Raw genomic sequence first — 18633 nt, forward strand, 5'->3', positions numbered from 1 at the left:
ATCTTTATTGGTTAAAGAGTTCAATGCGACTTCGGACATGATTTTTTCCACGAGTGTGGCGATACTTGTTTTTATATTCTATACTTTACTTTACTTTATATCTCCATGGATCCATGTAGTCCTCTGGAGCTAAATCCCGGGTCGAAGCAGTGAGTGTGGTATTTTTGGTGATTCTTCCATGAACTCGCGCTAGAATTAACCCTCTAAATTCACACACTCTCCAAATGGATGTACTTAGTACGTTATTTGAAATAAATTGTACAAGAAAGCAATTTCAGCAGATTAATTTTTTGGCCATTGGATTTATCTCGAAACGAGAAGTTCGCGTTGGCTTTACTCCGGCGTGAAAACCATTCGGCGAGTCTGAAATGGATATAGGTGCATTTTATTTAATTATACTTCAATAATGTTCCTACTCCACATGAAGCGTGGGCATCCGCTGCCATTAAATTTGTAACTTTTCCTTTTTGAATGAATTTCACTTCGTATTAAACGCATGAATGCGCCCAGTAAGCATTTTATTTGATCCAAAGTCAAAATTTTTTTGTGAATCTCTGAGAAATGTGCTTTTGGGTACAGCTCCTATAAAATAGGAAACTTATTTTTACGGCATATTAACTCTTGGGTCTCTACGAGCATTTAAAATGACATTTAGATTATGTAATTATAAGTGGCGTTTTGCTCTCGGGTGTAATTGGTTAATTGTTATATATTTTTCAATTTAATTATTTTCCGTGATAAATATAGAATATTTTATGTGCATGTTAACATCAAGGCCTTTTGGAAGCTCATATTTTTACGTTCAGCGCCTCAAATTGGACTCGAATGAAATTAGTCGCATTGTTGGGTGACGATAGCAACGGCCATTGTCATCCAAATTCTGCCCGGAACTGAACGGTACCACGCACCACGTAAGTTATCTTATGCAGTTATTTTTTTTAAATAAAGAAATTAGTAATTTCTTTCCATGATCACAAACTTTTGTTGCATTTTACCACACGTAGTAATAATCTATCGTGTAGTTCTCGTTTTTGCCGCTAACGGAAACTTGCAAATTTTATGGGCCCCTTCGTCAATGCTAATGAGTTATCTATCAACGATACTTATATTAAAATTAGCCCCTTTCGACCCCTTCACTAACGTTATTGTGTAATATGTCTACGATATTTAACTTCAATATAACCGCTTGACTCAGGTTATTGGGTTTACTTGTTAAATAAAATTCAATAAGTAATTTTAGCGCACATAATCAACGCCCGAGTTTATTTAGTACCTAAGGACTTCTTTAAATGAGATTGATGAGTCATGATATTTTATTTATTCAACTTTCTACCATTGTTTCGCAGAAATATCTACTTTTTGCTCCCTTTGCAACAAAATTCTAAGTAGATATGTCGTCCACCCCAAGGAGAGTTGAATCCGATACGGAAGACGAGTGGCAAGATGAAGAATACTGCGAAGAAGAGCCAAAAAAAACGAGTCTTCAAGACTTACACCGACTATCTTGCCGCTCCCAATCCTAGGCGATTGTATTCTGAACCGAAGGTAAGAACATTTCTAAGTGAAGCGCATGAGCAGTATTGGTAAGAGAAACATATGAGTGTGTCTGACGATGGCCAATGTCTACAGACGAGAAGTTAAGGAACTTTAAAGTACCAATTGGTTCTTTAATGCTTTATTTGGTTTCTTAATTTCATCGCCAGCTTTGTAAGCAATATGCGCTGCCAATGAAAATCCAATAGGGGGGGAACGAAGTGGGACTTCGACCGCCGCAAATTGTCTATAGAATGGTACAATGTCCCATATTATGGTAATATTGTATTAATTTAATTATTGCATCTCCCTCGAAGTTATCTTCCGAGGCGGAATCACTCAAAATGTATACCGAAAAGTAAATTTTATCCCGGGAAAATATTTTTTTTACCAGGATCAAACCAGGATAATCTGAATATCCCGAGTGCTGAAACTATTTCAATTATACTTCAATTTTCTCCAGCTCGGATATCTTGTGACTTATGAAGGTTCGTCGAGGAAATAATGCCGCAAGATAAAATCATCTTACGCATAGTACCGCAATCCCGACGCTAACGCCGGAAAATTCCAATGTCAATATTCCAAATTGTGGTTAAGAGCCGCGGAATATCCAGCGATGAACCTTTGTAGAGCCATAAATGTCTTTTGTGCTGTAAAAATAGTACCCCCCCGGAGCTCAGAAATTTTTTAAGTTCAATCCATTTTACTTATTTGGATCAGTATTACTTATAGAATAGTGTTAGGATTAATCAAATATCCTTCAGAGAGCCGTAAAACTCGCCATATTGAACCATTATTCTTATAAATTTTCTGGAGGAGGGCCCCCGCAACTCCTGCTTACCCTGGTGGGTATGCAATACCCCCACACCCGTAAGCACAAGTTGCGCCTAAAACCCCCCCCAGCCTTAATTCTTAGCTGCGCCCCTGCCACTCGCTACCAGTAGAAAAGCGCATTCACCAATAATTAGACTTTATATAGACACAATCTTTCAAGGAAAGAGTCTTCCCATCGCTGCACTCGTAACAACCTTGAGCTTGATTGTTCATTTTGGACCTGAGTTGCCTGAATTGACTCGAAATACGGACTCTAAAAGTGAAATTTACGATCTAACGTTCTTTTTAACTTAATTCAAACGGTCTAGTTATTAAATTTAGTTGATTTAATAATGAAAGAGCTGCTTCCAACCATAACGATGAGCATGGACTGGCAATCGAAGCCGACTGAAGCTGTGGTAAGTTAGCCTAGTGATGAGAAGAAGGGCGATGCGGATTGCTTCCTCCAGGCGCAACATTTAATTTTTAATATTCACGGTTTCAATATTTCCAGTATGGGAGTATAGCACTTAATCAAAAACTTTCTGCATGCGATTGTGAGGATATGTATATGTGATAGGATATGTATATTAAAATATAGGATTTGTATATAAAAATATAGGATATGTATACAAAAAATAGACTAGATTTTTATTACGTTTATCATGATGTTCATCTTGTTTTGTGTATTACTGAGCCTCAACGTAAACCTTGAGCCCAAGTCAAGAAGATATATTTGCCAGTCATTGGTCATTTGCTCGCCAGCACTCGAAAAAAAAAGAATCACCCAAAATTGGAAAGGGGCTCCAAAACTGCCGTTACATATTATATGTGTACCTTATTGATATTTCCATATGAATAACTTTCATATTAAAATAAAGACAGTACAGTGATTGTTGTATGTTGTTTTAAATCTGAAATATGAGAAAGCCGTTTGCCTGTCAGATCATTATGCCCCCCCCCCCCCCACAAAAAAATCCTGGATCCACCCTTGCTACCCACATTACTCTTACAAGGGAGTGATATCTTCTTTCACTTCAGGTCAAACTGGGACATGTTCCTAGGGCAGCACTTAGAGCAAAGGCAACCAAACGCATCAAACAACTTGCACATCCTAGGAGTCTACCAACAAGTATGCACTCATGGTAGGTATCTGTGGAGTGATGAGATAAAATGGCCTTCAATTTTATTTTCAATATGCTTTTTTACTATTTTCTTACAATTTGATTTTAGGGATGGTGCACCATCAGTGGAGCCTGCAGCTCTAAGGTACCAGATAACAGAACGCTTGAAAGAACTTTCCATACCAGCTCCAAGGTATGTAAAAAAATATTTCCTTCTTGAGGAAACTTACCTAATGTCTAGTGAGAATTCAGTCAGCATTATGCTAACTGTAAACTGAGGTATGCATAACAGATAAATCTGATAAATTACCCAATGATATTATTGGTGCCTTTTTTGATTGAATTTAGGTAATTATTTTCAATTTATATAGGTTGTAATGCAACATGTGCACTTTGTAAGAAATAGGAAATATTTATGTTTTCATCAGCATTTTAAAATTTGCTGATTAGCAATCTACTCCAAAATGGATTTGGTGTAAAACTAATTGCTTTGGGTGAGGTGTGATGGAATTATTCCATCAGGATTGAAAGACCCTTTGCTGGTTCCACTTAAAAACCTTATTAATGACATGACATATTTTTATGGCATTATTTCCAGATACACTTGGCATTTGTGTAATAAATTCAGAATTCCTTGTGTTTTTTATGATGTAAAAATAAAGAAGAACCTGGAAAGGGTCTTTCATCATGATGATTTGGTGTGTTTATAATTATGGTTTTCTTACACTTTTTTTTAGAAATGGTCAAGTCCTTTCTTTTGTCACTTCTGATTCTGGTTTGCTTCCTGGCATTCTATTCTAGTTGTAGGTGTGATTCTTTATCATGTGTTTCATTTTTATAACTTCATTTTCAAAATATATATATTGATCATTTTTGTGATTTCACCATGAAAATTTGCTAAAATAATGCATCAAATTATCTTAAAAGTGATTTATTCCATAACGTCTCTCTGTTTAAATTAATTTGATACCAATACCTTTTGGCTTTGAGTTTTGAGCTTAAGAACTAGTGGAATGGAGAACCAAAATACTAAACCAACCATTCACTACTTCACTGTCTTGAGATGAAATCTGACTATGCATTTGTCCCTAAAATCCCAATAAACTTACTGTCATAAGGTTCTTTTAACACTAGGAGGACGGGAGTTTTGCGCTACCTAGAAGGACGGCTAGGGGTCATTTGACCCCTAAAATGTATTTTGGAATAAAACGCCTAATTTTCATCCAATATTCAGTTTAATCGTATTAATTGTTGAATCAGTTCATTAAAAACACTATTTAATTTGATATCAATACCTTTTGGCTTTGAGTTTTGAGCTTAAGAACTAGTGGAATGGAGAACCAAAATACTAAACCAACCATTCCCTACTTCACTACCTTGAGATGAAATCTGGTATGTATGTGTCCCTAAAATCCCAATAAACTTGCTGTCATAAGGTTCTTTTAAGGAGAAAACCTAAAAATGTATACTTTATGTCATAATGGGGGAAAGCCCAGTTAAGCAAAACTTGACCTGAATCCTACAGTTGGACAAAAAACTATTCTGATATATCTCCATAGGGGTCTAGCGATATTTTTGGTCAAAGTATGGTGATTTTTTTGAAATAGAAAGATGGTGTTGTTAGTTTAATAGCATCAAACTCATGCATAAAAAATTGGATGAGGATAATTCAATAAATGAAATATTTTTATTTAGTGAATAAATCTGTTAATGTCATCAATAAGGTTACTATAGTAAACTGTATTGTCGGCTGATGACTATCCTTGTTAGAAATTCCATCTTATATTCATAATGGGTGATGAGAAGTCTTGAAGGGGTGATGTTTCTCGAGTCACGTGAAAACTACTAGCTCCCGACCCTCACCTTGCTGAGAGTCCTGTCCTGACCGTTCTGTGAAATGAAAATTTCGTCTTGACTGTTGAGATGAGACTCTCTCATAGCAATAGCCTCTAAGCTATTGCTTTTGTAGCTTATATATAAATCCTGCACTGCAAGTTCGAGTAGTGGAATGGTAGCCCAGGAAGATTTACTAGAACATTTTTATAAAGCCACTATCTCTTGCTAGTGGCATTAAAGCCTCTTATTACACTGAATAATGTTTTAAGAAAGGCCTGTGAGCAAGATAGCTAGCTGTGAGAGCAGCTTAATTTATTTTCATAGAATAATGGCTATGATGGCATGATTCCTGCATCAGTTTAACAATCTTCTAACTGAAATTTTAGGTGAAGATGAAATTAAGTATGTTGTAAAATTCCAATTTTAAACATAAGCAGAACGGAAAATTGACTTGTTCTCTACACTGGTGTAAAAAAAGGAAAGGATTACTTAAAGATACCAACTTAACCGACCCATTTTTAGTGAGATGTGCAAATACTGCGAAGGCTTTTAAGGAATATTATTACATTTCAAATACTATTTAATTATATCTAGTTCTTAAATTATGGCTATATGGTTCATCATGGACTTCACTTCACATTTAAACTTGTGAATTGGTTGGGTATGTCTCTGCTTTGATGAGATTGTTGGACACCCATTATGACCATCGGAGGTCAAATAATCAATAACAAGGATCCATGAACTGCAAAACTGCCTTGGGCACCCTTTAAAACTTACGGTTCCGCACCTTGGTTGTCATGATGGCCCGATGTTTAACTCTATGATTTGACCTCTGTATTAGCCTTGGAGGTCATTTACTGGATAAGACAGGTATTTGGACAATACCAACAGGGATGCTGACATAGAAAAAATATTTGTAAGTCATTTTGATATAATACATACAATAATGTAACAATGCAGCATACACACAATATTTGTAAATACTTGGGGGGGCCCAAACCGGGTATCTTGACCCGGGAAATTTTATGAGTAGTGAGTTTTAAGTTTTTTAAGCATTTTGGAAGAGTCATATGATCAACATTAGAACCCTGATTACTCAAATCTCAATATCTGGACACTCCAGGGAAATTTGACAAGCCTGACACATTTTTTCCTCACACCCATAACGAGTTTTTGAGAGGGCTCAGGCCCCCTTAGGCCCTATGGAGTTGGCGCCACTGAATACCAATGACTTGGGCACCCTTTAAAACCTATGGACCAACACCTTTGTTGGCATACCATTCTTTCTGCCATCCCTATGACCTTGAATGTGACCTTTCTGGGTCAACGGTTGAATTTTCGTTAATATAATTGCTATTTTTGGTTTACTCATGTCTGAAAACCTGAGAATTGACATCTTGGTCAATGAAATTCAGACTTTTTTCTATCTCGATTTTTTTAACATGGAAACCCCATAAGACAAATTCAAAATTTTGGTTTGGACCCACATTGTGAGGTCAAGAGGTCAAAATTGTAAAATTTTGCTTGCACTCAGAAAAACTTTTTACCTTAAGTATGCCAAGTTTCATGAATATTACTATAGGCAAAGTTAATAAAATTAGAGGTTAAAAATGACACACGACCTGTGGGACAGTCTGTATTAAGGGCAAAGCCAGGATCAAAACTAGGGGGGACAAGACATGGTTGTTCAAGTTATAGGCAAGATTTAAGCATGGAAAAGGTGAATGAAACCAACATTTTAAGGAAACTGTAACAGCTCTTTATTAGTTTTTAAAATTATTTTCTTGAAGAAATATTACTTTCCTTAAAAACAATTGCGATTTTTGCTTCTAACGGGGGGCAGCTTCCCCCTCCTGCCCCTCGCTGGGTACGCCAATGGTCTGTGTATCAAAAAATGGAGATCAAATAGATCCTGTTGACCGTTTCAACCCTCTGTATTTCTTTCTCTACTAAATATAGATATAAAAACCTTTGAGTAAACATTAACCAAGATGTTTTCCTTAAAAACACTCAGGTTAATTGAATGTTGTCTGCGGGATTACGGCCATCTTATGACTGATGACCAAAGACAGTATATTGAAGAAAATTTGAAGGAAGGAAGAGAGGTCGCGAGGAAGATTCGGGACAAATACCGCATTGTAGAAACGCATAGAGCTGATTTTTATCAGTACGTGAGCTTTTATTTATTTTCCTTACTTTGTGCAAATATAAGACAGTTCTATTATGAATACCACTTCCCCAATCACAATGTGCCAAGGTCAATAAATTAAAAAAATGATAATAATAACATTAATAGATGCCTTTATTTGGGCAAGACTGATACTAATATGTATTACTAAGTCCCCTTTTTCACATAACCCCTTGATTGTGTCAATGCAAACATATTTAAAACAGTAAATATGCGTTTACAATATATATTAAATATACACTATTAGTGAAATGGCAAACTTGATTAACAAGTATACGTGGAAATTTTGTTAAAAAAGAAAGATTTCTTTTTTTTCCACAAAATTTTACTTTTATTATTATTACTAATTGCGCTTTAAGAGATTTAGGGATGATATATTCAAATTTTAATGGGGATAAAGTGATTGATTTACAGATTTAGTGATTTTATTTTCATGTGATGCCAAGGAGAGATTTTGATCAATGATTAATCCTAAGTTTCTGACTTCATCGCAAAAAGGATTCGAAGAAACATAAATTTGGCAGTTCATCCCTTTGCACTCCAACTAAAATTCTTGGATACCTAACCAATTAGTACCTACTGCTGGGGATATATTAGGATTTATGATTTGTTAGTGATTTTGTTTGAGTTATTCGGTGGTAATTTTTGGTAGTGATTCAAATCACTACTAGCTCATTGGAATGGAATGGGGTGGAATTGCATCATGATGATTTCAGTAATAACACTCAACAATTAATTATAACTAGGAAACAGTTTTTGACACTTACTTTGTTATCATCCTTTGAGTTGCATTGTAACTGATGCAACTCAAAAGCGTAGGTGAGTGTCATAACCGATTGAGAAAAATAAACTTTGTGAGGAAAATTATCAAGTTGTTATTACTCCTATAGAACTAAATTTCATATGGAATAATAATGAGTGTCATAATTATCAATAACAATTTAATAAAATGGTGTTCAAATGGTCCTTTTGATGAATTCCAAAAAAGACCAAATAGAGAAAAATATAATGAGAGTTTTCAGAATAATGATAAGCAGCCCATAATTCATTTTAAACTATTGATTACAAGTAGGAAATTATGTTCTCTTCTCAAAGACATTTCACCAAAGATCCCTCTTTTTCTGTCAAGGGATCGAATGAATGACAATGCATTGCACCATGATAATATGCATAGGAATTAATTAGCTGTCTATGGACACACATAAAAAATGCAGTAAGTACCTGCATTACTAAAAATTATAGAGAGGATAAATTAAGACATTCTGCAAAATTTTTCCCATATTCTGCATCCATTTTTTTAGACAGTTGCAACTGTGTCGAAAGGGGCATGCTAGCTGTTGAAGGATTAATTTTATATGATGTGGTTTATATTTTATGTAAAAATATATTCTGCAGAAATAAATGTACAAGCTAAAAAGCCAAATGTCCATGGTTCAATTCCTGGTACAGGAGATTTTTTTCTCTTGGCAAAGCATGTAAAATGTACTATTAAATTAGAACTCAAGAAACAATTTTTTTCTGAAGTCAGGTTTAGCATGATGCTCCATGAGAAACTCTAGCATCCCGATTAGCAAGTCAGAGTTGTCCCGCAATAAGTATTCTCACCATTTTTTTCTTCTTTTTTTCAGAGGAACTTCAAGCTCTGCCCTTGTGAGCTGCAGCTCTAAGGATGGCATTCAGATGGATCATCAGGAAAGAATTGAAATGCTTTCTCGTCCTGTGTATCATCCACCTCCAGCAGTACCGGTAATTCATGTTAGCTGACAAAAAATACCAGTGGCGGATCCAGATAGGAGCTTGGGTATCGAATTTACACTAGATAAAATGTTACCTAATTTATTTTACACCTCTGCTACTGGTGGGAGGTTACCTGGACCCCACTTGTCCTTATCCTGGATCTGCCACTGATAAATACATCTTGTTTTTCAAAATACATATTAATTTATTTAATTAGTACATACAATTAAACAAATAATTGGATTTTAATTTTTCAGAGAAGGGGAAGAAAAGTTCCTTTAGGCAAGTTGATCAAACGAATTAAATCTCTGAGTCAGCCTGCAGAAAGGGATTTGGAAAGACACAGGGCAAAGGAATGGAAGGTAGGCCTTATCAATATTTTTAATAAAACTATGTTAAATTAGAATAAGCATTTCTTAATTTCTGCTTCAATACCAAACATTAGAAATTCACCAATCTATAGTCACAACTTGTGGTTTAACATTGTTTGGCATTCACTGGCTTAAAATGAAGTGGTCAATTAGCGTATTTTGCATATCACAACCATGTCATCAGTAGCAAAGCTGATAGGTGATTCTGGGATGCTAACAATATACTCATGTGATTTCCGTGCAATATTTATTAATGTATCTTAAGTATCTTGATCATCCATCTGATGTTTCCGATATGTAATGGAAAAGAACATTCACCCTGTTTTAACCCTTTATCTGTGCGAGTACATGATTTTAGCCACCAGCCCTGCAGTAGAGAACCAAGAAATATTTTTCCGTGCATACTGATGGGGACTAGATTGTTTGCCGATTGCCTCTTTTTTTGACAATCTACCACGAGCAAACCCAGCACAACCCACATAGCATGAGCTTATTCCGCGGGGGGCAGCTCCCCCCCCCCCCCCTAGAAGCAAGAACAAATTTAGTTCAAAACAAAAGTTATGAACAAATTTTCTTTTTTAAGAAAAATGATATTAGTAGAAGACATGGATCTAAAATAAAAATTATTATTTTTTCAAGCAAATCATTATAAAAACTAATAAATTACTTTCATAATTTCCTTAAAATTTTGGTTGCATTAACCTTTTCTGTGCAAAAAAGTTACAATTTGAACGACCACAGCTAGTTCCCCCCCCCCTTCCCCCCAATCCTAGTTTTGATCCTGGGTATGCCCATGCCACTTAGCACAAAATATATAGATATCTACGGCATGTCTTTAATTTCTTGTACATTTTAACCCTTTAAATACAGGAGGGAGTTCATGAATTTGTTAACATGCCTTTGCAGGAGAGAACCAAGAAATATTTTTCTCTCTAGCCTGGCCTAGTGTCTTGCAAGGAGTGAGTCATTGTAATCCTGGGCAACCCTTCTTTCTTTCTTACTAATGAATAGGCCTACATTTGGGCACTTCCCTTAGTCATATTAACAGCTTGGATAGTGTGGAGCCAGAGGGAAACAATAGGGAATGGGCAGTACGATAGGAAATGCAGGGAGGCACTCCCTGCCGTGAGGGATGGTTGGGGAGAGTTGTGCCAAATTAGGGATCCCTACAGTGAGGGAAAGTGCACTTGGGCTCCATGTTGGTAGCAATAAAAAATTTTGGAAACTGCCCTTTGTATTCCAGCAGTGGTCAAATGTTTAAATAATTATTTTTTTTCTCCTTATCTTGACCTCGCTTAATACATGGTAAAATATTTCTTGGAGTGTAGGTCAACGTATGTTATGCAAAAAAAGTTAAAGCCAACGTTTCTGTTTATTTAAAACCATCATCAGAGCTATGAAAGAAAAAACAGAAGAACAATATAAAATACAAATATATTGTTCATATGTTTTTTTTTTCTTTCACAGCCCTGATGATGGTTTTGAATAAAAAGAAATGTTGGCTATAACTTTTTTTGCATAACATACGTTGACCTACACTCCAAGAAATATTTTAACATGTACAAGTGCTTAAAAACATTTTTCCCACAGTCAGTGTACAACAATCTACCGATTTGATCGATAGATTTTTCTTCCTCATAGAAAAATCTACTAAAATTGGTAGTATATTAATTGCGTATTGCTTGGTTTCGCTAATAGTAGGACCTGCCCGCCTTTGTGACGGTGCAGGATTCCTCGTCCCGTCCTTCCTTCCCCGTCCTTTCCTTGGAGGCGTCGTCGGGCTCCTATCGCGGCGGCGCCTCCTTTCCCTGTTCCTTTCTGTCCTTCCCCTTCTGGCGGCGAGGAGAAAAGCTGACCGCTTATAGTCCTCGCCTCAGGAGTGTATCCAGCGAACCCGACCCAAGGGTTTCGTTTTCATAGTCAGTGTACAACATCTAGCGATTTGATCGATGGATTTTTCTTCCTCTTTTTTCCTTTCCTGGAAAATCCTTCAAAATCGCTGGCACAATGCCTGGTTTCGCTGATTAGTAGGGCTCTCTTTGCTTCTATAGCCTTGGGGTGATTTTTCCCTCGTCCCGTCCCTTCCAAACCTTTCCTTTCCCAGAGGCATCGACGGGCTTCCATCGCGGTGGCACCTCTTTCCTTTTCCCTTCCTCTCCAGCCCCTCCCCGGGTGACCGGGCGTATAAGCCATGGGCTTGGTTCCCGGCCCCAGTGTGTTGTCCCTCGAAGGGTTCGCCCAGAACCCTCATACTCTCAGTCAGTGTACAACATGTTTAAAAATCGTTCCCTCAGTCTAAGGGTTAATGGAGTACATTGCATTGAAGTTGTTTAGGTGTTCAAGAATGTGCTTGCAGGTACGTAGGATGACAGGATTTAGTTTAGTCAAACACCCACTACTCTAGCATGCTTACATCCATCTCAATAAAAATCAGCAGATGAAAACTTTCAAAAGCACCATATTTGAAGGAAAAAAGCATTTTTCATTAAAGCCTGGCAACACATTAAATTCCCATGACTTTGCTTATAACAACATTTAAACACATCGAAATTAATACATTACTTGGTCAAGGGAAATGAAGAAAAAATTAAGCATCGTAGCCAGGATTAGTTTGAGTCATGCCCGAGGTTATAGCCATGGGCGTGTGGTGATACATTGTCATGTGTATTATTTTTTGCATATTTAAATGTGTACAAAATATCATGGAATCCTAGGGCAACCAGATAACCTCTCATCAAAAAGAAGACACACAGGGATTAAATGTAGGATATCATGACAAAATGTATTGCCATGGTACAGCAAGGGGGGGGGGGGATTTTGGGAGATAAATCCCCCCCACCCCCAGAGCTTAGAGAAATTTTTAGGTTTAATCCATTTTACTTAATGGATTTATATTACTTATAGAATGGTGAAAGCATTAATAAAATATCCCTCAGAAAGCCATAAAACTGACCATTTTAAACCATTTATTCAAAGCATTTTCTGGGGGAGGGCCCGGCTTACCCCCCCGGCTTACCCTGGCTGGTATTACGTACCCCACTGACCCCCCAGTATTAGTTGAGCCCCCCCTAACCTTAATTCTTTGCTGCAGCATCCCTGGTGCATGACACTTCTCATGAATTGCTATGGGAAAAATTGCCCTAAATGCTGAATCAAACCATAACAATTTATTCCTGAGTCCTTTGGAATTCATGGCTACTGTGCAGACCACTATGCTATCCATATTCCTTGATTCCCATTCCAGTGATTTGACTACTAGTCCAGGATAATTTTTTTCTCTTGACATTCTGACATTCCATGTGAATTTCACTGCTGAGTTGAAATACATATTCCACATAGGACACCTTGTCCGTGGACAAAATTTTCCTGCCATTTCAACCCATTATGAAGATAAACTTAGGCATCGAAATGCTCAACCCAAAATTCACAACATTATAACTCACAAAATAATCATTCCTTTTTTTTTGTAACATTGTTGGATCAGTTCCGGTCCAAAAATTCTTTCATCCAGTCAGACATTAACTTGTACACATTAATGTGTAAACAGGCCTTACCTAATTAATGCTCACACTGAGTTGCTATGTGTCACATTCAAGAAGTATTTTCCTAACTGCTGTAGTAGCACTCTTAAGTGCTCACCACCCTTGAATGTACCTACTCATTGTTTCATCTGATTGCACATAGCTTGATTATTCACTTTTCTTACCTTCTGTAAATTATGAGGAGTCCAGTTTTCTTGGTACCCCAGCTTGGTTTGTCTGTTGTGAGTTATCACAGTTTCAAAAGCCATCCTGCTTTTGTCTTCAAGTCGAAGGTGAGCAGCTCGTTATTTTGCTGCCTTATATACAAAGTGTTTCCCGTCGTTCCATTGAATGATGATTGGCAAGCACTTTCTTCCATATGTTACCAAAGGAGTAGCCGTGGCCTCTGTTGAAGTTTTCTAGCTAGTGGATTTCCAAGTCTTCTCTAATCAGTGTTGGAAAGAAGTGGCTCTCCTTTACCAATATCCTAGCCCTTTCATAATCAATGGTATGACCTACCTCACTTAATGCATGCTCTGCAATGCCTGACAAGCTTAATTGTAACTGTTTCATGGCCCTTTCATGCTCGTTGATCCTCGTGGCCATTCCTTGGTATGTTTCTCCCACACATGATTTGCCATTGGACCATTGTCCTTGATAAACGTCTTCGTATAGCTCACATGGGAAATGGTCTTTTGGCCCAGGCACAACGTTATGTCTTAAAATGATGAGCTTCTCACCTTCAATCTGAAGTCAAAAGTAGAATGGCTTTCAAAACTGTCATCACTTGCAACAGACAAACATGGCTCGAGTACCCGGGAAACTACACTCATCATGAACTTCACCACGGAAGCCTTAGCAGGAATTTCTTCCACAAATTAGTTGAAATGTTTGAGTTGTATTTGCATCTATATGGACAAACCAACTTCCCCAAAGTTTTAGCCTTTCTAGTAGCTACTTGGAATAAATTAGGACTGAGGATGTACCATATAGAGAATATACCATACATGTACTAACAATTGCACTACTTTCCCCAAATGCAGTTTTTCTAGTAGTTAAATGTATATTATGCTTTTCCTCTATCAGTTTGAGGATATGTCAACAACTATGCTAGCCTCAGAGTTGTGTGATAGGATTGGATTTGCCCTCAATGTTAGGCCATTGTTGAGGGGGCACAATATCTCAGAATAAAGTGCAATGCCAATAAGTAAAAGCAGTCAATAGTCCCTTTTAGTATTTGTATGACAAACATTTGCAACACAGCATTTATATGTGTAAGTGAACTATATTACGGCACATTTTGAGTTTCCTTAATAACACAGAACAAACATCTGTGAACAATCTCAAAATATCCCTGAGCATTCTGAATAATGAAGGTTTTTATTCATATGAAATCAACTTTTTCAGAAGACATATCATAGAACAGCATGGTGAAAAAGAAACTCAGAACCATTTGATATTTTTTCAAATATCCATTTTTTATGCATATTGAAGCCAAAAATTTCATTTTAATTCTTATAAACTAATAACGTATCAAAGCGATTTAACACAAGGAAAATACCACTTGACACACTGTATTTTAATCTTTTCTTAATATACCTTCACTTCAAGATGGCTTTCTGACTAACAATCACTTATTTATATCTCATCACCATAGTCACCACCACCATCAAATCAGCAAAAAGAAATCAAAATAAAAACAAACATGCTCAAAGGCAAATAAAACAAACAACAAATGAACTCAAGAAAAGAAAACAAACTAAACATACACAAAAGTGATTTCAGTCATAAATACACATACATCACTAATGAAACTGAATAATTATATTTAAAAAAATTATATTATTATTTAAGGATACAAAAACTATTAAACTTATAAAAATGTAAAACATTTGATAAAATTTGGGGGGGTGTCATCACCCCTCCTCCCTAAATCCGGGGTTGATTGAGTGCACAAATTCATCTTCGTACATCATTCTTTTAACACGTTGCGTACTGGGACTTGGGGTATTTAAATAATCGGGGACGATGCACCTAGGTAGAGGATTTGAGATTGAAAATATGTGCCAATTTGGGTGAACTTTGGTTTAAACATGCATGTCTTCCATCCGGAATGCTCGGGGAAGAAATGACGAGAATTCTCGCCATTCGTATGCAACATGTTAATGAACTTGGAATATGCTAAAAGAAATAAATTGCACCGCAGCCATGGTTTACAAAATGGCATCTCATCTGTGAATTTGCCTGTCTGCCGTGAATTTGGTTGAAGCAATCATTTCAAATATCTTACTATTAGTACGTTAAGAGTGAATGGGGGTAGCTAACTCCAGTAAACAAATCTAATGAAAGATTTGATCATCAGTCCTGAAGAACCTCTCTATGTATCAAGTTCCAGTAACTGCTATCCGGGAGGAATGAATTTTTATGAATTTTATTGCCTGAAATTTAATTTTTATTTTTAACAACAGATTTAATGACAATTTTATGCATTTAAGGATAAAAAACTATTATTATCTGTTCATTTTATCTCTGTGGGTCAGCTTTAGTGAGATCCCGGACACTATCGTAGGGCCTCGCTGAAGGGGGAGGGGCCTCGCTGAAGGGCAAGGGGTAGTACCGAAAGAGAGAGAGCAGGAGCGACCTTAACGTTGCCAAATGTACACAGGCGCCCTTGTGTCCCACTGAAAAGGTGTGACTCATACGTGGCCACAGATATTTTGGGCCCGGCGGCGAAACAATGCATACAATGTATAGCTACTTATTTAGAGGGGATTGGGGATAATCCCATCTCAGAAGCCAGGATATTGTCCGCTAAATGCGAGACCGCTGGTGAAAGGCATATATAAGCGTAACATTCTGATAAACGGGGATTGCAAGGGAATTCGTGAGGATGAGGATGCAAAAAGAATGGAGAAAAGTAGCACGACGGGTATTTTATCAAACAATTTATTTTGTAACTTATTGCTGGAGTGGTGTGGCTAATAAATCAACCTCCTCGTCTTCCCTCCCGTCAGTGTCCATATTTTCGGAGTCACTTTCGGAGCCCTCAATAAACACGCTCGGATGTTACTCTTTTAAATCAGAGGTATACAAAACTATATAGGTATTAATACCCAAAAGTAAATACAGAGTTGAGGAAAAGGGTTAGGGTTTGGTAATAAAGGGATCGGAAAAGTACTGAGAGGGAATAGGTGGAGGGAGGGAGTCGGTGCTGATGGGAATGCATAAGGTGAATAAAAATTTTCTGGAAAGGCGATGGAAAAGGATTGAAGTGGAAGAATAAGGAACAGTAAGTTATAAGTTGGATTTAAATGGAAGAATCGAAGAGCAGCAAGAGAACGCGCGAGATTTGGCAACACAGCTAGCAGATTCACGAAGTTGACGCGACGGAGGTCTGAGAGCGACTGAAATTCCAAAGTGCTAGGCCACGCCTACTGTCTGCTGATTGGGAGAGGGAAAGTCACGAGTAGATAAACTTTCCCTCCTCTCACCCCAACTCGGTTAAGCCACACCAGCTCACCCGCAAAGATAAAATGAACAGACCTTAAACTAATTAAAATTTAAATTTTTTGATAAAATTTGGGGGGTCATGACCCCTGTTACCCCAACATCCACCTCTGCATGCACCCAAGGGTTAAAGTAGAGCAAAATAAAATCCACAAGTCATAAAACCTCAGCTGTGGTTATATTTGTGTAATGAACATGATAATTGATAAGATTTCGGAACCAATAATTACCTCAGCTCCCTCCTTCAGGTGGAACCTGCAAATTGCAGTGCTTGCAATCATTGTCAGAGTGCTGTTTGGTTTGTAAGAAATAATGTATTTAGGTAAATGTGCACTCTGTGGAAACATTTAATTTTCATGCATTCTATTATTTTTTCAGTTTACTGAAGCGATGAATAACTACAAGCCTAGTGATAGGCTTAATGCAATTTCTAAACCAATCACGAGGCCAAATATCCATGTCAACTTTGATCCTCAAGTCTCAGAGGCAGCAAAGAATTTTCAAGGTACTTGACTTCATACTTAAATTTCTTCCTCTAATTCATGCAGTATTTACAAGTATATGTAGTTGGCTTTGTTCTTTGCCATTTTAATCTTATATATTTCAGCATAGTTTCTCTTATGCATTGTCCATAAAGCTCAAATTATTGTTATAAATTACCATCGTCATCATTTGTCAACAACACTAAGATTGGTTTGACACGGCTCTCCATTCCTCTGCCCTATCCGCTTGCCTTTTCTCAGAGACATATTTCTTTTCTGTTAAATCCTTTATAAGCTATTCCATGAAACTCTTTCAGGAAACTTTCACTTATCTTTCTACTATTGTTTTCATCAGACCGTCATGTCTCATAATGTGGCCAACTAAGTTGTCCCATATTCTCCTTAAGGTTTTTAGAAGACTTCTCTTTTCTCACACTTTTCTTTGTACTTCCTCATTATGTACTTACTTGGTTGATCCATTTTTTCTTCATCATTCTTTGGTTGATAGGTGTGTAATTATCATACTGTTAATAAAATTGATATCTGATTCTTTCAGCTACTGAGCGTTTGAAAGTTCTTGCCCAGCCCAAGAGGAAAGCCCAAGAACCTGACTCTGAGCTCCGTGAGAACCCATTCCAAGTTAGTCCAATGGCATTAAAAGCAAGGTGCTCAAACAGGCTGAAGGAACTTGCTATACCTCCAAAGCGGGGCAAGAAGTAATAGGAAAATATCCCACTAGTTCACCTCTGACTAAATCATTTTAACTAGAAAAGTATTCTCACACTGTAATGGAATACAATGCTCTATCAAAAATAAAGATATAACTTTGCAATATCAACTCATTTTAATAATTTCAAACTGTTTTCAAACTGTTTTCACCAAACTTATGACAGGACTGAAGAATCTATAAACGTCATTACCCAAGTTCCTCAGGTAGAAAGGAACATATATATACAGTCAAACTTGAAGTTTGAGCATCTTTATTTTACATAATGCAATTCATTTTGCACTGCGATGTCTGCAAAAGTGGTGCAGCGAGGGGGGGTTTTGGGGGATGAAACCCCCCCAGAGCTCAGACAATTTTTTAAGTTTAATCTATTTCATTTAATTGGATTGATGTTACGTATAAGTATAATAGTGTAAGTATATATATATTTTTTTTATATCATGAGATGTGGGTCAAATGTAAATATTATTTATTTTTTCAAACTTTGCCTACGTTTCGGACATTATATTTTATATATTATTATTATATATTGGATTTTGATGCAAAAAAATATTCACAATTTGTTCTTGCCAGCCCTAATAGGTGTATATGCCCGTGCTGGTAAAAACGTTGTTTTTCGTGGGACAGGTAGCCTGACGCGAAAGTGCAGTGAATTTTATCCACGTGCGTTCACGGGACAATCCCCAAGGGAGTCAAAATAATATTTACATTTGACCCACATCTCATGATATAAAAAAAATATATATATATATATATAATAAGGGGTCGTGAAGTATAAAGTTTGAATAGTGTAA

At 36.9% G+C, this 18633-nt stretch overlaps 1 protein-coding gene across 2 annotated transcripts; it reads left to right on the top strand.

The window, feature by feature from the left end:
- Positions 1 to 447: 447 nt before the first annotated feature.
- Positions 448 to 17950, top strand: LOC124174095 (testicular haploid expressed gene protein-like). 2 transcript variants are annotated; one of them, XM_046553228.1, is made up of 9 exons: positions 448 to 911; positions 1347 to 1545; positions 3388 to 3491; positions 3580 to 3663; positions 7321 to 7473; positions 9123 to 9240; positions 9489 to 9593; positions 17009 to 17135; positions 17669 to 17950. In XM_046553228.1, exons 2-9 carry the CDS (start codon positions 1444 to 1446, stop codon positions 17830 to 17832), a joined length of 957 nt encoding a protein of 318 aa, XP_046409184.1. In that variant the 5' UTR covers positions 448 to 911; positions 1347 to 1443; the 3' UTR covers positions 17833 to 17950. The 2 variants fall into 2 exon arrangements, with proteins under 2 accessions (XP_046409184.1, XP_046409185.1); XM_046553229.1 differs by lacking the exon at positions 7321 to 7473 and having other exon boundaries at positions 450 to 911.
- Positions 17951 to 18633: the final 683 nt, after the last annotated feature.

Source organism: Ischnura elegans, chromosome 2 (genome assembly GCF_921293095.1).
Source record: "Ischnura elegans chromosome 2, ioIscEleg1.1, whole genome shotgun sequence".
Taxonomy (NCBI): domain Eukaryota; kingdom Metazoa; phylum Arthropoda; class Insecta; order Odonata; family Coenagrionidae; genus Ischnura; species Ischnura elegans.

Excerpts from the sequence above, each read along its gene's own strand:
- LOC124174095 (XM_046553228.1), top strand. The coding sequence starts at position 1,444 with ATGAAGAATACTGCGAAGAAGAGCCAAAAAAAACGAGTCTTCAAGACT. Across the intron at positions 3,664-7,320 it reads CTTTCCATACCAGCTCCAAG|GTTAATTGAATGTTGTCTGC; the intron begins GTATGTAAAAAA and ends AAAAACACTCAG. Across the intron at positions 9,594-17,008 it reads ACAGGGCAAAGGAATGGAAG|TTTACTGAAGCGATGAATAA; the intron begins GTAGGCCTTATC and ends TTATTTTTTCAG.